General features: G+C 44.5%; 2 protein-coding genes and 1 non-coding gene across 4 annotated transcripts in view; 2 read left to right on the top strand and 1 right to left on the bottom strand.

Annotated features, from left to right (window-relative positions):
• Tbc1d31 (TBC1 domain family member 31) overlaps positions 1-12,720 on the top strand; it is an 89,357-nt gene extending 76,637 nt beyond the window's left edge. Inside the window, exons 19-21 of one of the 2 annotated variants that reach the window (XM_047521943.1) lie at positions 1,822-1,960; positions 9,458-9,541; positions 12,031-12,720. In XM_047521943.1, the coding sequence (XP_047377899.1) occupies positions 1,822-1,960; positions 9,458-9,541; positions 12,031-12,164 (357 nt within the window). In that variant the 3' untranslated portion in view covers positions 12,165-12,720. The remainder of the gene's footprint in view (positions 1-1,821; positions 1,961-9,457; positions 9,542-12,030) is intronic. The other variant, XM_047521935.1, reaches the window with a different exon arrangement.
• A 3,741-nt stretch (positions 12,721-16,461) lies between these two features.
• Positions 16,462-16,534, bottom strand: Trnam-cau (transfer RNA methionine (anticodon CAU)). Its single transcript has one exon. It is a non-coding gene; the product is annotated as a tRNA-Met (tRNA).
• A 4-nt stretch (positions 16,535-16,538) lies between these two features.
• LOC124978710 (uncharacterized) lies at positions 16,539-18,800 on the top strand. Its single transcript, XM_047542628.1, has 3 exons — positions 16,539-16,722; positions 16,868-17,196; positions 18,600-18,800. Exons 1-3 carry the CDS (start codon positions 16,539-16,541, stop codon positions 18,735-18,737), a joined length of 651 nt encoding a protein of 216 aa, XP_047398584.1. The 3' UTR covers positions 18,738-18,800.
• The last annotated feature ends 3,448 nt before the right edge of the window (positions 18,801-22,248 follow it).

The raw sequence follows: 22,248 nt of genomic DNA, 5'->3' as shown, positions 1-22,248 counted from the left end.
CTTTTGCTGTTGTGACTGAAAGACCCAACCAGAACAGTTGTAGAGGACGAAAAGTTTATTTGAGGGCTCACAGTTTCAGAGGTCTTAGTCTGTAGAAGGCCAACTCCATTCCTCGGAGCTCAAGATGAGGCAGAACATCATGGTGGAAGAGTGTGGCAGAGGGAAGCAGCTCACATGGTGATCAGGAAGCAGAGAGACTCCACTTATCAGATACGGATGTATACCCCAAAGTCACACTCCAATTCCCACCTCCTCCAGTCACACCCTGCCCACCTTCAGTTACCATTCAGTTAATCCCAATCAGGGGATTAATTCACTGATTGGGTTAAGACCCTTACAACCCAATCATTTTTCCTCTGAACTTTATTGCACTGTCTCACGCATGAGCTTTTGGAGAATACCTCACATCCAAACCATAACAGCCCCATGTCATATTTCTAACCAATTTGGTCGCAAAAGATGCTGAGAAATGTAGTTTTTAACAGGGAGCATTATGAACCCAAATAAAATTAAGATTTTATTCCAAAAGAAGAATAAATATGGATTTTGAAGAGGCAACTAAGAGTATACATCACACAGATGTATCTTTCGGTGAATTCTCCCAACAACTTTGAGTCCCTGCGCTCTATAAACACTATCACAGACACCATGGACTTTCCTAAGGGTACTGCAGAGGGGAGAGATCAGGATCTAGATGACTGGCTTTAGTTCCTTCCTCTTTCTGCGGCTGCCTCGTAATGTCTGTTCTGAAAACTTCTCACCCTGTACTTCACACAAGGCACTATTCCAGAGTCATTGTCCTACCACCCCCCAATGGCAGGGGACAGGAAAGGAGGTATTGGGGAAGAGTACTGTCCAGGACACCGAGGCCGTTGTCTCAGGAATACTGTGGTGGAAGCCCGCCGCCTCCATAAGGATTGCTGACACTAGGGCTGGACTGTAAAATTTGGTGCTACTGTACTTGGGGTAAAATAGTACTTTTGAGAGCAGATGGCATCATTGTAAGGAATTTTCACGTTCTGCAGAAATCATTTGTGTCTGGATCCTGGGCTGTAAAGCCAACTTGACTTATGTAGCCTCAGGGAATCCCCAGACTCAGGGCCCTCATCAGGAACCCAAATGGATGGTCTCTGGTCGTTCCTGGCCCTTGTGTTTTGTATTCTTTAAAGTTTTTATTTAGTACTTTGGTGTTCTCTTCATAAACATTATGAGTGTTTCCATATAAAAGCTGGCGCATTTCTAGAACATTAGCAAATCTTAGAAATGTATTTAAACCTATTATTTTAGTTACCCTCTGAGCTGATTTTAAGATGATCATTTTCTCATTTTCTGGGGAACAAAGCAGGGAACTAATAGAAATTACTTGACTTTCCTGTGGTCAAGTTATGTGCCAGAGGTGGGCAAAGAATTAATTCTCTGAATTTTGTAGACCTTTTTACTAATGCATAGCGTTAAAATTAAACCAAATTAATCACTATTAATACAAAACTAGCTTAGTCTCCTAAGTTAGGCTCTCTCAGTTTCCTACATGGAAATAAATGGTTGGTTCTACAATGGTTGGGATCTGGCTGGGGGCTCGGTGGCCCTCAGAGGTGCTGAGTACTACTCTGTACTAATTAGCAGTACTACATAGAACGTGCCTTTGCTCCCAGGTTCTTCCATAGCTGTGGGTCACCACGCGCACCCCAGTTCCCATAATACCAAACAGATAGTGCATGGCCTGCGACTGCGAAGGAAGGAGGAGGGGAGGAAAAGACAAGGGACAAGCTCACAGTACCACAGTTTTTATGTGATCTTTTTTCCCCACTTGCTTTTATGTAGTGCAAGGAAGCTGAAGAAAAAGAGTTTCATTTGAGATGGCAAAAGAAAGCTTCTGCCCTTTCAGATGAATCTAGAAAGTGGTTTTTAAAGCAGGAGATGAGTGCTGCCTTAGAACATGCTGAAAATCCACTTAATAAAGGTGAGTGTCCATGAGTGTCTCTTTATACTTCACATGTTCCTCTTAATGTGGTCTGTTCTCATGAATAAGTTCTAGAGGTATATTTTGGCACTTTTATTCAAATTATGCACTGCTAAAAGGTAATCACTAGTTACTTTTTCTTTTTTGGCGGGAGGAGGGGAGGAGGGCCGAGGAGGTGGCTGTGTTAAAAAACAAAGCTCCAATCAAAAACAGTGTTTCACCCTGTGGGACTGTTGCATTCCATAGATCCATGGCCCCTTGACATCCTCTTAATTTTCTAGATTGTGATTTGCTTCCAAAGTGCTATTTCTAGGGCTGGGGAGATAGCTCAGTCAGTGGAGTGCTTGCCTTGCAAGCACAAGGCCCTGGGTTTGATCCCCAGCATCGCAAAAAAAAAAAAAAAAAAGTGCTATTTCTAGTTCATTTTAGTAAAAATATGTGCCTTGCCAATAGCTGTTCCTCAGAATAATAGTATATTAATGTATATCATAGGAATCTTCTTATAGGATCTAATCAAACATTAGGCTTTGGTACAAGGTTTACAAAATCAACTGAAAAAATTAAAATTATAACTTACATATATTATAATTTAAAATTCTAAAATAGAGTGCAGATATGGGAAACTTTTACTATGTTTGTATTGTTTTAGTCTTTTATAATGTATGTACATTATTTTAAAATCACAGCTTCACTGATGTGTGATTCACATACCATTCAATTTACCTGTTTTATAGTGTACAGTGTTGTTGTATTGCTGTATGTTAAGAAATCTATTCAGAGCTGTGTGACTGTCACCACAAGCCAAGTTTAGAACTTTATTTGACACCTCAAAGTAAACTCTGTACTAATTAGCAGTTACTCCCCTTTTCCACTCACTCCCCACCAGCTACTGGTGACTACTAATCTGCTTGCTGTCTCTAGAGTTTTCTCTTCAGGAGATTTTGTGTAAATGGAGTACTACAATGTATGGTCTTTTGTGTCTAACTTCTTTTACTTGGCATAATGTTTTGAGCTTCAACCACAAATCCAAAAAGAAAAATCTAGGTTAGATGTTTTGTCACTTAATCATTCCTACTTTTGCAACCCCTCATTTCCTCTCATACTTGAGATTTAGTAGTTGGGAGAAGTGGGGGGTAGAATGTGACTTTGCACAAATTTATTATTTAAAACTGGCTTACGAAAGATACTGTCTCCTGGAGCTGTCTTTTCTCCCTAACCCTCTCATACATAGCCCTGTTGTAGAAAGGAAAAAAAAATTTTTTAATCTTTTCAAGAACCTACATATTTAGAAATAGAAAAAAAATGTGGGAAATTGCAGAAAGCTCCCATCATTATTCTTCTAACACATGTCCCCTCTGCCTCCATAATGGGTCCCCTCTATGCTACCTAAAGTTTAACCCTCCTAAATTTTACCAATGAGAGAATTTGTTAATGAACATCCAGTTTCTACAAGGTAAACCTCTAAGGAGCTTTCAGTCATTTCTTTAATCAGGGTATATAATTTAGTCATAATTATGTGACCCGAAAAGCAGAAGATAATTGGCTACAATTAGAAAGGTGGGGCTTTTAAAAAATATTTTTCAGTTGTCTATGGGGCTTTAATTAATTTATTTTTTATTCATATGCGGTGCTGAGAATCAAACCCAGTGCCTCACACATGCCAGGCGAGTACTCTTTCACTGAGCTACAACCCCAGCCCCTAAGAAGGCATTTTGATTGGAGGAGCTCAGAGTTGGTTTTTCACTCAGGACCTAGAAGACAGGTACCAGGAAGTAGCAAACAGGTCAGAATGTGCCAGTGACAGATTTACTTAACATTTTTGCCTAATATTGAAACTATTAGCAATGTCAGGAAGTTCTTACTATCTTTCAGAAGACAGAACTTTCTGGTTCTTGCCTTGCCATCCCTAAGAGCCCAGGTCTAGAAACTTAAGACTATGTTTTAAAATGGCAAAGCACTTGAACAGACATATCTCTAGAGAAGATACAAAAATGGCCAACATGCACATGAAATAAATGTTCACCTCATTAATCATTAGGTAAAGGGAAGTGAAATCAAAACCACAATGAGATACCACTCCACACACTCTAGGGTGGCTGTGATCAAGAAGACAAACAGTAAAGGGTCAGTGGGGATCAGAGGGGTGGGAACATTGCTGGTGGGGATGTAAATGGTGGCATCACTTTGGAAGTTAGTTTGGCAGTTCCTCAGAAGGTTAACCCAGTGGTCCACCCCCTAGGTATGTCCTTCTGAGAATCCAAAGCATATGTTTGTGTAAAAACTTATACATGAATGTTCATGGCATCATTATTTATAATAGTCAGAATAGAAACAACCCAGATGTCCTTCAAATGAGGAATGGATAAACAATGCGATCTATCCATGTAACAGAACCTCTCTCGTTTATAAGGAATATGTGCTGATCCATGCTACAAAATGGATGACCCTCAGGGCTAGGGAGGGGCTCACAGGGAAATGCCTGCCTGTCTCGAGCAAGACTCTGGGTCCAGTTCCCAATACCACCACCACCAAAAAAAGACGAACCATGAACCCCATGCCAGACTAAAGAAACCAGACGTGATCCTCTTCATGTAAATGTCCACGTTGGCAAATCTGTGGACATCAGAGTAGTTTGTGGTTGCCTGGAAGTGGCAAGGATATGGGGATTCTTTTGGGGTGATGAAAATAGTCTAAAATTAGTGGTGACAGTTGTGTAACTGAATATATTAATAACTGAATTGTACACTAGGAAAGTATACAGTTTGTGGTCTGTGAATTATTTATCAATGAAATATTACTTAAAAAAAGAAGGCATCAGTAAATCCTGTTGCTGATTAAGGTCACTGGACCAGGGTTCAAAATTACTGGACCTTGAAGAAAGGGGAGGGCTTAGAGAAGCAGGATGACACTTGAGACAGGAGGAGTGCTGATCGACTGCAGGAGCCCTCCACCGCAGGACAGCCCACTCTGTGGGGTGGACACGAGGGTTTCAGGACACTCAGCTCCTGTCACTGAGCTGTATGCCGTATCTAACCACTCCCATTTGGATTTACTCTGAAATACTTACTGCTCTTCAGTTTTCTATTTGCAAAATGAGAAGATTACAGACTTGGTGATCTTTAATTTTGTTACAATTTTAACATTATGTTATACTGTTTCTAACCACTATGGTTTCTGGACCTCTTTGGGAAACATCTCCCGAAACACGCACATACACACACGCAAACAAAATTTTTCTTATGTTTGTGTGGATTGGTCAACCAAAAACCTCCATGAACTCTGATTATTCATAATGGAACTTGTTAATTGTGATTAAACAATGGTAGGAAGTTGCCTGTGTTAGTGATATAAGTTGGGCCAGCTGGAGCAGAGAACTTGTGTACAGGGTAGCCCTAGCTATCTTGGAAAATAAGGACTCTAATGCCAGCTGGAGGGGCTGATCCTTCTGTTGTGATAAGCCTGCCCCCTAGGCAAGGGTTGAAGGAATTTAGTTGTACCTTTTTATTCCTTTTGAATTTTGCAGTACATATAATACCAATTCATTAAATAAATAATAATTCAAAGTAATAAAGAAAGTAGCAGGATATAAGATCAATGCTTATAAATCTAATATATTTTTATACATAAGTGATGAATCTTCAGAAAGAGAAGTTAGGAAAACTACCCATTCACAATATCCTCGAAAAAAAATACTTGGGAATCAATCTAACAAAAGAGGTGAAAGACCTCTACAATGAGAACTACAGAACACTAAAGAAAGAAATTAAAACCTTAGAAGATAGAAAGATCTCCCATGTTCTTGGATAGGAAGAATTAATATTGTCAAAATGGACATACTACCAAAAGTGCTATACAGATTCAATGCAATTCCAATTAAAATTCCAATGACGTACCTCACAGAAATAGAGCAAGCAATCATGAAATTCATCTGGAAGAATAAGAGCTAAAGCAATCCTCAGCAGAAAGAGTGAAGCAGGGGGTATCGCAATACCAGATCTTCAACTATACTACAAAGCAATAGTAACAAAAACGGCATGGTATTGGTACCAAAACAGGTAGATCAATGGTACAGAATAGAGGACACAGACACAAACCCAAATAAATACAGTTTTCTCATACTAGACAAAGGTGCCAAAAATATGCAATTTAGAAAAGATAGCCTCTTCAACAAATGGTGCTGGGAAAACTGGAAATCCATACGCAGCAGAATGAAACTAAACCCCTATCTCTCACCCTGCACAAAAATCAACTCAAAATGGATCAAGGACCTTGGAATCCGACCAGAGACCCCACATCTTATAGAAGAAAAAGGACGTCCAAATCTTCAACATGTTGGCTTAGGATCAGACTTCCTTAACAGGACTCCCATAACACAAGAAATAAAAGCAAGAATCAATAACTGGGATAGATTCAAACTAAAAAGCTTTCTCTCAGCAAAGGAAAGGAAACTATCAACAATGTGAAGAGAGAGCCTACAGAGTGGGAGAAAATCTTTGCCACTTATACTTCAGATAGAGCACTAATTTCCAGAATATATAAAGAACTCAAAAAACTCTACACCAAGAATACAAATAACCCAATCAACAAATGGGCTAAGGAAATGAACAGACATTTCACAGAAGAAGATCTACAAGCAATCAACAGATATATGAAAAAATGTTCAACATCTCTAGTAATAAGAGAAATGCAAATCAAAACTACCCTAAGATTCCATCTCACCCCAATTAGAATGGCGATTATCAAGAATATAAGCAACAATAGGTGTTAGAGAGGATGGGGGGAAAAAGGTACACTCAAACACTGCTGATGGGGTTGCAAATTAGTGCAGCCACTCTGGAAAGCAGTGTGGAGATTCCTTAGAAAACTTGGAATGGAACCACCATTTGACCCAGCTATCCCACTCCTTGGCCTATACCCAAAGGACTTAAAATCAGCATACTACAGAGATACAGCCACATCAATGTTCATAGCTGCTCAGTTCACAATAGCCAGATTGTGGAACCATCCTAGATGCCCTTCAGTTGATGAATGGATAAAGAAACTGTGGTATATATATATATACAATGGAATATTACTGAGCCATAAAGAATAATAAAATTATGGCATTTGCAGGCAAATGGATGAAATTGGAGAATATCATGCTAAGTGAGATAAACCAGTCTCAAAAAACCAAAGGATGAATGATCTCGCTGATAAGCGGATGATGACACATAATGGGGGGTAGGAGGGGGGCAAGAATGGAGGAAGGAGGGACTGTATAGAGGGAAAAGAAGGGTGGGAGGGGTGGGGGGAAGGAAAAAAAAAAAAACAATGAATCAAACACCATTACCCTATGTAAATGTATGATTACACATATGGTATGCCTCTACTTCATGTACAGAGAAACAAGATGTATCCCATTTGTTTACAATAAAAATAAATTTAAAAAAAAAGATCCAGAGAATGTGGGGGAATCCGTAGTCAAAATGGTAGGGGACTTTGTGTTCACATGATACATACAAAACTCGTAAACACTGAAAAAGACAAATTACCCAATTAAAAGAATGAGCCAAGAACTCTCATTACTTGTTGATGGGAATACAACATGGCACAGCCATGTCAGGAGACAATTTGACATTTTCTCACAAAACTAAACATAATGTATAATCAGCAATTTGGTTTCACTCAAATGAGTTTAAAGTTCATGTCCACATGAAAACCTATACAATGGATGTTGTATTTTGTCAAATGTTTTTTCTGCATCTGTTGAGAGAATCATGTGATTTTCGTCTTTACCATTGATGTGATGAATCACACTTGTTGATTTCCATATGTTGAACCAACCTTGCACTGAGATAAATCCCACTTGATCATGGTGCACTATCTTTTTAATATGGTTTTGTATGTGATTTGCCAGAATTTTATTAAACATTTTTGCATCTATGTTCCAAAAAAAAAAAAAGCCAGAAAACAAAAAAACAAAGTAATAAAGAGGCCAGCACAGTGATGCATGCCTGTAATCTACGTCACTCAGGAGGCTGAGGCAGGAAGATTGCCAAGTTCAAGACCAGCCTTGGCAATTTAGACACTGACTCAAATAAAAAAAGTATTTTTTTTTTTTTTTTAATTTTAAAATCTGGGAATGCAGCTCAGTCCTTGCCTAGCATGTGTAAGGCCCTGGGTTCAATCCCCAGCACCTCAAATCAATAATAATAAATAAGGTCATAAAGAATTGCCTTTACAATATATACATTAAATGAAGAAAAACAAAGGAGTTGCAATACAAAAAATATAGAAGCTTTCACTTTTTGCATTATTTTTTATGTTCAAATTTGTTACAATTAGCATTCATTATTCTTTATAAATTAAAGATTTTTTTTTTTAATTCACATGTCCAGGACCTCACATGGCAATTTAATTTGGTAGTGTTTGAAACATTGCTGTAGGCAAAAGGGAGCCATCGTTGTTTGAACTGAGATAATATCCACAGACAGCCCTTGGGGAAGGTGAATTAAGCAGCAGTGGCCAGTGTTTTGAAGGACAGATGAAAGCGGCCAGAACTGGCAGATCTGGACTCAGGAAGGGGGAAGGGCCGGCCTTCAACCCTCGCCTGTGCCGGAGGCTGGGAGCTTGCGGTTTTCTGCAGGCGTTTTATTTAGAAGCGTCCCCTGCACATGTACCCTAGTGGAATCTTCGTCTTCCCTGGGTAAGTTCCGCGCCCTGGAGCGGCGCGGACCTGTGCATGACCTCCGCCGGGCAGCGCCCCTTCACACGCTCCTGATCGTCCACCGTCCGGGTCACACTAGTCAGATCTATCTTAATGACTCGTGAGCCAAAACTCTGAGTTAAAACCATTAGCTAAAGCTCTCTGGAGCAGGTAGAACTGCAGCAGGTGTCACAGCAAGTCAATGAGACCCCGAGGTGGGCGTGGCCGGAGGAGAAAGGAAGAGCCCGCGGTAGGGTTGTTGGCTGGACCTTTCTCAGAGAAGACCTCGGTGTCACTGAGGCGACGCTGTAGGAGTTGGGACAGTGAAACTTCAGCTGAGACTTGAGTCTGCTTTGCACGAGGAGAGCACTTGATAAATAGCGGGGGCCGCCCTTGGCCCCAGAGCGGCTGCGCCTGCTCTCACAAGGCCGGGCTGCTGAGGCCTGCTGTGCGTGGCTGTGAGGAGGCCCTGCCTGGCCCACGCGTGGCGAGCAGCTCCCAGCAGCCCTGGCAGAGGCTTGCTACCGCGTTTCACATGCCCTTCCAGCAAACATTTGGGATCCCTACCTAACATCTATATTTCTGGGCTATATGTTGGCTTTTCATTTTAGTTACCGGTGTTTTTAAAAGATGTCATGAAAACTTGAGCTGGGCTTTTCATTCTCACTACACTTTACTTGCCTTCTATGGTGGTAGCATTTTTTTAGAAGAGAAATGACAGGGTTTGACCATCGTGACAGTTTTGATTTACCAGGGCACTGGCTTGGCAGTTCTGCTCCCTCCTAAACATCCTCTCTACCTCGCGTTTGCAGCACAAGTGCTCCAGTTGCAAAATGAACCGGTCGCCTCAAGCTCACAATTAAACGACACTTCTGAAATGGATTCCTCAACACAGCGTGAGTTGATAAGCAAGAAAGATTTCTTCTTCTATTTTTTATGTAACAATATTTAAGCAGATTGTGGTTGAAATGGTATTTATAGAGTGTCGGTGCCATTTTCCTGGGGCCCGGACAGTAGGAACCTAAAATGGAGTTAGCAAGAATCCTGCAGGTTTCCAGCTGGAGGAAAAACTAGATACAGACCCACCAGATAAAGAAAGTCTGCTGAGTGCTTTCATGCCACTCCCTTTGTTTACATTAGCACTGTTGTCCCAAAACCGAGGTGGAGGTCCTAACAGAAGCCCCTAAATTAATAACATGAGGTGTGAAACTGCTTTCTCTTCCTTACAAAAAGAAAACGTCAGGGCCATTTTTCAGCACTCACATCTGTGAACTTTCTTAAGTCTTCTCTGACGTCCACTGGGACCCAGGCGAGCTGGCTGCAGGCACTCAGGCGGGCTGCTGCCAGAGAAAGGCTTCGTGCTGGCTGGTGGGTGACTTTAGATCCTTCGGCTTGATGCGTTGGGGGTTGTGTTTATGTTTGGAAGGGAAGGGTGGCATCTTACAGAAATGTAGTCACACTAACCCATAAAAGATTTAACAAGTATGTTATTGTGAAAAGAGAGAGGGGACAAGAAACCATAATGTTAGGCTTTCTTTCAACTGACCTTCATTAGATGAGGCAGAATTTAAGGAGGTCTTTGAATTCTTTTAGAAGAACAAACTTTAATGCAGGGTTCCTGAAAGATGAGCTTTGTAAGAAATATTTCTTTTTTAAAAAACTATAATAATATTTTAATAAACTGTCAAAAAAGACGAGACAAACATATGCATTTATGGAATTGCATGTCAGTGAGGCCAGTCCCTGCAGAGGGGATTCCCAGCATGGCCTCATTCCCCTGTGAGGACATAGAGGTATCTCCACGTCCAGCATGGTCAGCCCTCCACTCTTTGTTGCTTTCCTTCTGCTGTGAATGTGTACATCTAGTTGGCGCCTTCTTAGAGCAGGTATTTACTTTCCTCATCCACCACCCATTGGAGGAGGGCTGGGACCATGAAGAGGATTGATTTGACCCATTCTTTGGGGAGGGTTTCCTGCTGGCCCTCTTCCATCATTGTATCTGGAATCAGCCTCTTCTTTTTCACATCTTGCTGAAGCAGTTTTGAAGAACAAAATCACAAATTCAGCTATTCCCCCAAAGAAATCTGTTATCCCATGCCTATAATCCCTTCTGAGGCAGCAGGATCGTAAGTTCAAAGCCACCTCAGTAAATTAGTGAGGCCCTAAGCAACTCAGCGATACCCTGTCTCTAAATAAAATATAAAAATGAACTGGGGATGTGACTCAGTGGTTAAGCACCTCTGGGTTCAATCCCTGGTACCAAAAGAAAAGAAAACTGTTATAAAAGCTATCTCCCTGAGGACTGCTCCAGCTGTCCCAACATGTGTCCATTTGAGTGTAAACCATCTCGCCTTGGTTCTTGACCTCCCAGTGACTTACAAAAATATTTCTAATAAAAAGCCATAAGATTTCAGTATTATATAAAATATTCTTTGTAACTCATAGTTATATGTGCACCTACAAATTCTGTGCCAGGATATGAATTAGACTAAATATCATTTGTGAATCAAATGAAATACAGAGATTCTCGACTGTTCTGTATTCTGACACCTCAGAATTTACTTTTTCCTCCTCACCATACTTTGCAGGCCGGCTTCACGCCCCTTGGCTGATATTATCCTCCTCCTTCAGCCTGCAGAGCAGCTGAGAGTGTAGGCCCATGCCATATCACCCAACTAGAACTTAAACTTTTAACCAGATAATTCTGAATTTCCAAATGGAGTGAAAGAATTGGCTCAGTCTAGGTCGTTTGGAAGCAAAACAAAAAAAGGCATGAAAGTTCTTTGGGAGAAGAAAATAGTTTTTCAGGAATTAAAGCTGACTGATTATGAAACTAAATTTCAGGAAGTGTATTTTAAGTTGTGGATTTTCTTCCCAAATTCCAATATTTACTAGCCCTTCAGTTCATATGAAATGGCCATTAATCTTGATTAAAATAGAACAGTCTTCTGATTTTAGTTGCTATTAAGAACATTTGATTTATGTATTTTATTGTTGGGAAAGCAGTCATGGAACACATTTCACAATGATTGGGAATGACTTTTCTCGTTACCATTAAGCATCATAGTAAGGAAGCTCACTGTTTTGAAGAACACAAATTCTTAGTCAAACTTGGTTCCTAATTTATAAATTTTACAAATGTTAAATCACTTAAAATATAAGTTCTCTGATAGCATTTCTTCAGTTCTATAAATAAATATTTGACTTGTAAATGGAACTACATTGGGCCAGATAATTCGTTCAGCTTTTTGTTCCAGAAACCTGGTTTTTAGAATGTTTGTTTTATTACTGATTTTTGCAACACATTTACCTCCAAAACAAATGCAATATTATTGCTAATGTCAGAAAATTCAACTGCTAATAATAATAAATTTTGTTTTCGAAGTTTCTTTAAATAGAAAAACAGCAGAATGGGACAGCACGGAGCAGAATCTCATCAAGAAAGTAAGAAATCTCCGCCAGAGGCTCACCGAGCAAGCTCGTGACAGATGCCAGACCCCTCACCTCTTAGCTACGTAAAAGGCCTTCACCTCGAGATAGTCAAAGGGAGATACCTATTTGCAATCAATGACACTGATTTTTATATTGTTTATTTTAAATTCCTATGGAGACCATCCTTCTGTATAGAAAAAAATATGTCCATAAAAATTATGTTTTCTATTTAATTCTTATAAATGGCTTCTTGAACTTTTCACAATAAAAAGATTTTTGGAAACTCTTAAAGCTGTGTTAGACTTTCAGGTTGCAAAGAGCAGCTTCAGCAACTTTAGCAATGAAGGTTTACTTTAAAGATAAATGGAGAAATAAAGACCAAGAAACCATCTATCTCAGCAGCAGCTGGAGGCTCCATCAGCATGGACTCGGCGGAATGACAGCCCTCCTGCCCCTGTGTTCCCCACAACAGAATCCCCTCTGCCAGTGGCCCCACCGCAGCCACAGCCACAGCGTCTCAGGCCCTGCGTCTCTGGCCTCTGCCTGCTGCTCCGAGCAGTGCTGCCTGCTCTACCTCCCCACCCCTCTCGGCTCCACAGCAGGGCTGCCCATGATTTCACGAACATTACTCTCCCCCGTTTTTAAAGAGAGGAGAAATAGCTCCTGGCCTTCGTGTGGGGATTATATGGATGCAGCGTGTAAAGTTCTTGGCCCAGTGTTCAGCATACACTCTGTGGGCAACACAGTGGTCTTTTTTTTTTTTCCTGGGGTCACAAAGCATAATCTCACAGTGAACCAAATCCTTTTAGTCAGCAGAATTCTCTCATCAAAGTACTAAAATAATGTCCTGTCACTGTGCAAGGCATTGGCTTCCCAAGAGTAGTTTCCTCAACCAAATTCTCTGTACATTTTCAGTGATTATAACATATGCCTTCATGGGTTAGGCTGGTGTGTGTTTTGCAACAGGAGTCACAGGGTAGGAAATACATAGGGTGTGACGGGAACCTCAAGTCAGCTAGAAATTACTTGCTCACCTAAAAGCATTCAGAGCCTAAAAATGTGATTCTGCCTGCAGGAATCAGCTGTGTACTGCCAATTTTTACCTCTCTAAGGTTCTCTTTCTAGAATTTATACTACTCAGATTGGTTTTGCAATACATGCCCCTCCTTTATAATGTATTACGATAGTTTATCTTGAAAAGTTGACTTTAAAAAATGAGTTCTGATTACTCAACCAAATGAAGTTCTTTTTAATCACATTCTTCCAGTTTTCTCTGTGCCTACATTTCTCCCAGCAGCAATCTTGATAAAGTCACTGCCTTAGCAGATTTCAGATACTTGGCTGAGTATCTTTAGTCATATGTGCTTGGTTGGCACTTCTAAGACTACCATGTTTGATGAAATACATAAAATATGTTCCTGATTATCTCTTCTTGACATCACATCCTCAGTCTTACCCCAGTTTCTTTAAAATGTGAATTCTCTGGGATTGAATAAAGATTGAGTCTGACTCACTGGGTACATTCAAAAAGTTTCTCTGGTACTCCCTTGAATTTGTGAAAGAAGAGCAATACCTAAATGCCTTTTCATGCTTATGACCTTCATAAGGTTTCCATCTGTGCAAACTAGGCCATCTTAGGTAGGTGTTGGGCTTCAGTTAAATCTCTCCACATCTGTCTGCACTTGAGGGTTTTTTTTTGTTGTTTTTTGTTTTTAGCGAATTAAATGGCATTGAATAGGTTATGAACTTGAGTTGAGGCCTTTTCATACTTACTTATATTCACAGGATTTTCCTCCAGTATGAATTCTCTGATGTTGAGCAAGATTTGAGTGTTTCCATGGTGGTATGTGTTGACCACAACGGAACTGTGTATAAGGCTTGGTTTATGAATACAGGTGAACTCATCAGAGATTCTGAATTTGATGTTTAATCTCATCGTGTCAGTCTAGGTTCAGTCAGGAGACAAACCAGGCAATAAGGGAGGTATTACCTAAAGTTCTAGTGATGGGAAACAAGCATGAAGATGTGGAGAGAACTCTAAAGCTTGCCACAGGTGGAGGGAGAGCACTCAAGGAGGGATGGCCTTGGAAAGGAACCTCCTGCTCCAAGGCTCAGGGTCAGACATGTCTAAGAAGGATGCTGGAACGTTTCAAAAGGTTGTCCAGGCTAGTCCACATCCACAGGCGGCAGGGTTGTCCAGAGCTAGTCCACATCCACAGGCGGCAGGAAGCAACTCTCCAGGGTGCACATCAGCCAAAATTGATGGGCAAAAATGCACAGGGTATCAGGAGCCCTCCTCAGGGTGGAGTGTGGCCTGGTGTGTTCACTGTCCACATCAGAAGGACTGCAGGAAACAGTCCTCAGCCACAGGCAATCCAAGGCTGGAGGGCAGGTGCTCAGAGTGCATCAGAATGCTGTGCTCACCTAAGACCTGGAATATGCCAGTGTCATCAACATGCCGTGAAGAGGTCATCGAGCTGGGGCAGTCAAGAGCAGTGAAGTGAAGGAGCAGACTGCACTTCCCTGGAGCACGTGACTGCAGCAGAACTCCCTGGATCTCCCACCCATGCAGGAGCAAGTCAGCAGAGCAGCACAGTGCAATTAGGATGAGACTGCAGTTCCTGCAGTGTCCCTCCAGCACCCCCTAGTGACACCTAACTGCGTGCACACTGAAAAGACCAAGTGCAGAAGAGTCCAGGCCACTACTGCAGAGCAGGAACTGAAGCAGGCCAGTGGATACCCTTGTGTAACTGGAAGCGGCTCTACAGTTTTCTTGGTTAGTTGACAAATGTGGACCCAGTATTGGCCCTTATTTGATAAGGATAAGATGACAATTTCAATGATATGAGGTCGATTAATGTATTCAAAGCTTAGATAGAATTTATCACACATATGGACCTCCACACCTTCCAACTATATACTGTGGTCCTAAAAGACCCTTCTTTAAGGCAGTGAGTGAAGGAAGCATCTGCAAACAAGAAAGCTCCATGGTGGCTCTCCTCCGCAGACAATACGTGAGGGTGAGAGGATAAACACATGGCAGTGTTTAATTGCCAAAGACAACCATCTACAGCAAAAGGCAACATGGAAGTAGCAGCATTAAGGGGTCATGTGTAATAGGGAAAACACCAGACCTGAGGGCCCAAAGCCCGACCGCTTACTGCCGTGGAGTCATGCCTGCCACCTAGTTTCCAGACCTACACTCATTCCTAGATCCAAAAAGCCTCCTGGTTGAAAGAAAGTCCAGGTCCCCTTGAGAAAAGACCTTCCTGCATGCGATGAGTGTTCTTTCAGCCTTCCTGAGGGGACCTGTGGCCCTTTACTTGAATGATTATGTATTAAAGAAAACACCCAGACCTTAGAGAATTTCTAGACTCTGAACTGATGCTCATTACTGTGGCCCACCAGGAGAATTCAGGGTTAATGGGGTCAGGTCATCAAGGAGTGTTGGGCAAAATTTGAATTACCCCAGGTGAACAGGGCCCCAGAACTAACCTGTGCTATTTCCCGAGTATCTGAATGACTGGAATGAACGTACACAGGTAAATGCAGAATCTTCACCGTGGCGTAGGGTCCGCTGAGTGAGGGCTATTATCCTAGAAAGAGCCAAGGGAAAGCTCCTGGAAGGACCTCCATGCCAGGACAGTAAACCGGAAGTACTGTCGCAATTGTCCCTGGGAATTGCAGAGGCTGGAAGATGAAGAAGTAGTTAACAGTTGTCACGTCTCATTTAATTTTTAATTTGACCTGTGCTGAAGGGAGATGATCTTTGAGGATGAATGAACTACTGCAAACTCAACAGGTGAGGACAGGAACCGCAGTAGCTCTCGAATGCAGCAGGGTCTCTGCAGACCCGGGCCTGTTGCCCCCCAGCAGCTGCCTCCGTGACTCCTGGGGACCCCTCTCCCGTCCCATCACAGCCGGTCACTTCCCAGTCCACAGCCCCAACTCCCCGCCATGGTTTTCGATGTCCTCTGCTGTCCAGCCTCTTCACGTGGTGCCCTCGCTCCCCGCCGCACCGTGTCCCAGTCACTACCTCTGGGCCTCCGTCCCAGGGCCTCCGCTGTGCCGTGCTCCCAGTGCCCTTCTGCGTTCGGCCTGCGGGGCTCCCGGCCCAGCCCAGAACTGTCCTCGTGTCCCGCGACAGCCAAAGCCCAACGGCAGCGGCTAGGGAACCCGGCGGAGCGGAGAGGCTGGGGTGCGGCCCCAGTCCCTGCCACGTGCTCCTTCTTGGGCAGCCGGGGCCGCAGCGTTCCCCCTGTCTCGGGCGACCTGGCAAGTTCTCTCGCTCCGTCCCTGCTTATTGTCAGCCTCAGACTTGGACAAAGCAAATAAAACCCGGTTTTCCCGCAAGGATAAAGACAAACTAAGAACAAAAGTATTGTGCCCCGTGTGAGGATCGAACTCACGACCTTCAGATTATGAGACTGACGCGCTACCTACTGCGCTAACGAGGCACCTATGCACCGACCCCGGCTACTGGCTAATGAGGTTGATGACGCGCTCACTGCGCATGCCCAGAACATACGGTTTGTGGTCTCACTTCAGTCTGAGATTATTGAACCCCCAGTCCCCGCGTCCTTTGAAACCTGCCCACCTGCCCACCTGCCCAGCGTCCTTCTCCGTCTGTCCTGCTGTTTGCCAGGCAATAAACACTGCAGCTTGCTGCTAAAGCTGCACTAGTTAGAACAAGGGAGTGGGGGATTCTTCCTGCGGCTGTGAACTCTTTATGTTTGCACAGTGCTAACAAAGCGTTGGCGCACTCACGATCGTTTGAAACATTTATTAAGCACCTGCTGTGTTCCTGGCCCTGTACCGGGCGCTGCGTTCACGGGGACACTCCACCTGGAGGAACAGGGCTGCGGGAACGGAGTGGCGAGGATCCGCGAACGCAGAGGCTCAGACGCGCGCCACGCGGGTCCCAGGGCCCGCGGGCCGGTGCCCAGGTTTCCCCGCCACGCAGGGGTCGCGGGCGAGGCCCGCCTTGGAGCTGCCGGAGAGCCTCAGCCTCGGGGCGCCTCCGCCTCCTGCCCCTCCGCCGCCAGCTCCGCTTCCTTGGATCGGCTCTCCGATGCTTCGTGGCTCCGGGGACTTGGCGTCGCGCTCACAGTGGGAACAGGTGCAGGTCTTCGCTCTTCGCGTTACGAACACTCGACGGTTAAAAAGAAAAGCAGGGCTTCCGCCGCCCTCGGATGGCCGTGGGTGGCCGCGTCTTTAAAACGGAAACTGGTGGCGTCTGGCCACGGAAGGCGTGCAGCTCTCGGGGAAGCGGAGAGCCCGGGCCTGAATCGGTCCGGAGACGGGACCGTCCGCGGGACCGTCCGAGGGACCGGCCGAGGCCCCGTCCGAGGGACGGACGGCCGAAGAGCGGCGGGGGGCTCGGGCCGGCGAGTGGGGTCTGGACGGGGCCTGGGGGAGCAGCGCACGCTCACTCTGCAGGGGTCGATTCTCCCGTTTATCTGACATTTTTCTTCAGCAAATGCTTAAACCAAAGGTCTCAAGTCGCCCAGAATCGAAGGGCGTTGCTAACGCGCACGTGGCGCTGTGCGTCAGTGCCGGGGTCCGGGTCTCTCGGCCGCGGGGACTGGGATTGCGGGGGAAGGGGTCTCGCCCTATGGAGGGCGCTCCGGGGCACCGCCAGGGGCGCGGCAGACCGGGGGGACGGGACGGGAGCCCCAGGCCAGCGAGCGGGCGGCCCTGCAGCCCCGGGAGGCGGCGGGACGGTCGGGTGGGGCAGCGGGACATCCAGTGCCGGGGGCAGTCCCTGTTCCCGAGGGAGCCCCACGACCTACGCCAGCCTCGGGAAGCTCCCACCTCCCCTGGGGAGTCGCTGGGGATAGGGTCTCTGAGCCGCCCTGAGCCCTGGGGCGTTACCCGGTGTTCCCCAGACCTTGACATGTGGATTGAATCTCAGCTGCCCGGTCACCGCAGGGACAGACAGACCCACTCGAGGGTCCCGCAGTCCCGCAACTGAGAAGTTCTCCAATATACTAACACGCCACGTCCACAGGTTAAAAAAAAAAAAAAAAAAAGGAAACAGCCCAAGTTCATCAACATTAAGGGCGAGACATCAACAGGCCACAGGAATGAGGACCTGTCCAGGCTGTAAACAAAAGCAAGAAACACTCTTGTTAGGGGAAACAAGGGAAGAAATCAATCGCAGAACTGAGTACTGGCGAGCCACCATTTCAGTAAAGGGGCAGGGATATTTAAAGGTGCTGCACACTAACTCTCTGAATGACACACACACACACACACACAGACCAATGATTAATACATAGAGGGGTGGAAACTGCACAATGGAGGACAGAGGTGAGATGAAGACTTTTAAAGTATATTTTTTGAACAATTTTAGATTCATAGAGAAAATGCAAAAAATAAGACTTTGCATAAAGCCCACTCCCAGTTTCCCCTATTATTAGCACCTTGCTTTGGGGTATGTTTATTACAGTTACTGAACCAGTGTAGATACATCCCGATTCAAATATCATCTGTTTTCACCAAGTGTCCTTTCTCTTCCAGGATCATCGAAGAGACCATGTCACATTTAAGGTCGTGTCTCTGGCTCCTCTCGGCTGTGTGTTTCTCAGACTTTGCCTAGTTTTGAAGAGCACTGGTCAGGATTTCGTGGAATGTTCCTCAATGTTGGAGCCTGCCTAACCGTTTTACTAGAATGCATACTTTTTATTGTATGCCTTTGAATAGTTTTTTTAAATATCTGAACTATGTTAATCTGTTGCCTGTTTAAATTCATTAAGAGTCTGCAGAAACTAGGAAGAAGGAAAGAGAGAAGGAAGGAAAGAAAGGTGGGAAGAGGAGAAAGGGAGGTGAAAAGGAGGAGGAGAGGGAGGAGAGGAGTGCGAAGAGAAGAACCGGGAAAGAGAAAGCGGGAGGTTCTTGCCAAGGGCTGGGCTGGCCCTGCCTGGGGCGCTCACCCTGCGGCTCGGAAATCTGGTCGAGGCCAGAGGCCGCCAGGGGGCGCTGTGCCGAGGGGTAAAGATAAAAATGACATTCAAAACGTAATGTGAAATGAACTCCAGCCAAGGCTACTGCTCTTTCCCCAGCTACCCTTTCACCCCTGACGTCTTCCACCCAGCAGGATCTCACTACGTGCCTGTGAACACCTCCAGCATTGCAAATAAAGCAATAGGCAGAATGCTGGCTTGGAAGTTGAGAAAGCCTGCGGGCTTGGGTTTTTGACCTGGCCGCTCAGATCGGACTCCCGACACTGGGCAAGAGCACGGGCGAGGTACCAGACCAGCCCAAAGCAGGGGCAGCCAGCAAGCACCATTTAGACCGGTTCGCGGGCGTCAGACAGACAGTGGAGGGGCGGGCGGATGTTCTGCTAAAAAGATTTCTAACTTTTAAATACAAAAGTCTCTAATTATCAAAGACTTTTTTGAACCTTTGAATATAATGAAACACACACTCGGGCTTCCTTCCCGCCTTGAGGAAGCCCAGGCTCCTGCAGAACGCCGACGGGTGCACGTGGCACCGCGCGGGTGCTCTGGAGGGATCCGCGGGCTGCGTTATCCAGAGTCGGGACTAAAGGGTGGGCAGTGCACATCCCCATCGGGGTCGAAGGCGAAGGGGTGGGACTGCGCAGAAAGGCTTCTGCAGGCGGCGACCCCAGATCTGAGTAGTAGTGAGTAACTGATGGCCAAGGACTCTCGGGCCGACCAAAGAGTTTCAGGCTGTGCCCCCGGGGAGCTCCCTGAACAGGCCCTTCCCACCCCCAGCCTTCCCGCCTCCGGGCCTTTGCACTGGTTGCTTTCCTGGCCTGGGCCTGACGTGCCCTTTCCACCCTCGGGCCGCCTTGTTGTGACCCGGGATCGCTTTCTTGCGCTAGATCCACCAAGTCAAAGGTCAGCTCCCCTGTGAAACCTGATCCGCATTTCCTGCCTCCTCCGGCTTTCTCCAAATCAGGCCACCTCTGGGGCTGGCTCCTCCAACCCTTCCTCTAGAGGCTGTAAGGGGTAAGACTCGCAACACCCTGGACCCCTCTCTTACAGATGCGCAAATTCAAAGACGTTAGGCAAATGCCCAAAGTACCGCCCCTAGCAGTTTTTCCTCAAGTGTATTTCTTAATGTGCAAAACATCATGCACCTCCTCCCATAATGTTATCTAAACTTTCTCGTTGCAGGTTCAAGCAGCTGCAAAAGATGTAACCTCGGTGTATTTTTAAAGTGCTGATTTAAAGAATGAGTATGCGTTCTAAAGTGTACTGAATGAATCTAAATACCTCCCCATGGATGTCACATAAACCAGAACCTCTGTTGAATATACACAAATAAGCTCCTCTTTAACATTTGGAAATTTTACATTTAATTTCCCTCTTGAACTCACATTTCCATTGTATTCCTCCCTCCAGAATTTTTTCCTCATTTAATACATATTTTATGTTCAAATGCATTTATTAGTCCCTTAGTGTGCCCCTCAGCAATACAAATATGTTCATACATTGACAATTTTTTCTTGGGACCATAAGGCCCTGAGTGTTAAAGTTTTCTTCTTAATTAACATAGCATTACTTTTATAAGTACTCAATCATAAATCATAAATATATATATATTTTTTTAAATAGATATTACATGGAAAAATATAAATTGATCAAAAATGAATATCCATAAAGCCAGACTCAGTGGCACAGCCTGTAATCCCAGGGGCAGGGGAGGCTTGGGAGGCTGAGGCAGGAGGAAGGCAAGTTGGAAGCCAGCCTCAGCAACATAGGAGGGCATTACCCTGTCTCAAAATAAAAATGGGCTGGGGATGTGGCTGGGTAGTTAAACCACCTTGGATTCAACCCGTGATAACAAAAAAATAAAAATAAAAAGCCATGATATAAATACAACTTTTAAAAAAATATATATTTTTAATTGTCAATAGATCTTTTCTTTTATTTATATGCTGTGCTGAGGATCAAACCCAGGGACTCACACATGCCAGGCAAGCACTCTACCACTGAGCCACAACTCCAGCACCCTGAATATAACATTTTATCCTACTTACTTCAGCTATTACTTTTTGGGAGGGGTTTCAGTATTAAATCTATTCCTGTTTTTCATATTTATAGAATGCATATGCTGAGAATTTTGTTCCTATGAAGAAGTGAAAAAGGATAGAGAGACTTTTGTTATAGCGCTAAAGCTCTGTCGCTTAAATACATTTCAAGTCATATCCTGAGAATCACTAATCAAAAACCATTCTCATCAGTCCAGCAGCTTGTTGGCCCTCTTTCAGCTTAGAATTCACTGGAGCTGTTCACTTTCTCAACTTCCAAACCACATTCTGCCTTTTGCTTTTATTCATAGTGCGGGAGGTTTTTCAGAGTCTGCGAGATCCTGCAAGATGGAAGACGTCAGGGGTGAAAGGGCAGATGGGGGAAGAGCAGTAGCCTGGCCCCACCAACTCTGACCAGTTCACCAATTTCAGGAACATTCTCCCTGGGAGAGCTTCGTGTACCCCACAGGGGTACATATACAGGTGACATTTGATGGGGTTTGGATTTGATCTGACTGCAGTAGGAGCTGTTGTAAGCCATTTCAGAGTGTGTGTGTGTGTGTGTGTCTGTGTGTCTGTGTGTGGGCGGGCTCAGGGCTGGCTGGACAGGGTAACTGAATGGAAACGTGTTGAGTGATTGTTCTTTGTGTTGGTTGGGCCCAGGTAGGGAGACTGCCTGGGAAATGCTGACCACAATCCTGGCACCAGCACCAAGTGATGAAAACGTGTCCTGGGAAGTGGTTGCAGACACAAAGAGGAGGCACCATGTGGGGGACACATCTGCAGGGTCAGCCAGGTCTGGGGTCTTGCTAACTGTCAGCAGAAGCTGGAGTTGCTCTGGACTGGGATGAGCAATGTCCAGAAACATCCTGGTGCCACCATCAGGGAGGACAACAGGAAAGAGGGAACCTGATAAATACTGGTTTGCATACTTTCTATGATACAAATAATATGTTTTCAAAGGCTACGGGTTGCCTTTCTGACATCCCAATTTTACCTTTAAGAATACTATAGAATACTATATTCTGAAAATGGACGACTGGACTCTACACTGGTAACCTCTAAGTTACTTTCGATCTTTGGATTTACCTGTTCTACATATTTCTCATATGTTGAATCCTGCAATCTTTGTCCTTTTGTGTTTAACTTAACTTCACCTAGCATCTTTTT

The sequence above is a fragment of the Sciurus carolinensis genome, chromosome 1 (genome assembly GCF_902686445.1).
Source record: "Sciurus carolinensis chromosome 1, mSciCar1.2, whole genome shotgun sequence".
NCBI classification, from domain to species: domain Eukaryota; kingdom Metazoa; phylum Chordata; class Mammalia; order Rodentia; family Sciuridae; genus Sciurus; species Sciurus carolinensis.
The sequence above is the reverse complement of the archived record's forward strand: the minus strand, read 5'-3'. Positions and strand labels throughout refer to the sequence as shown.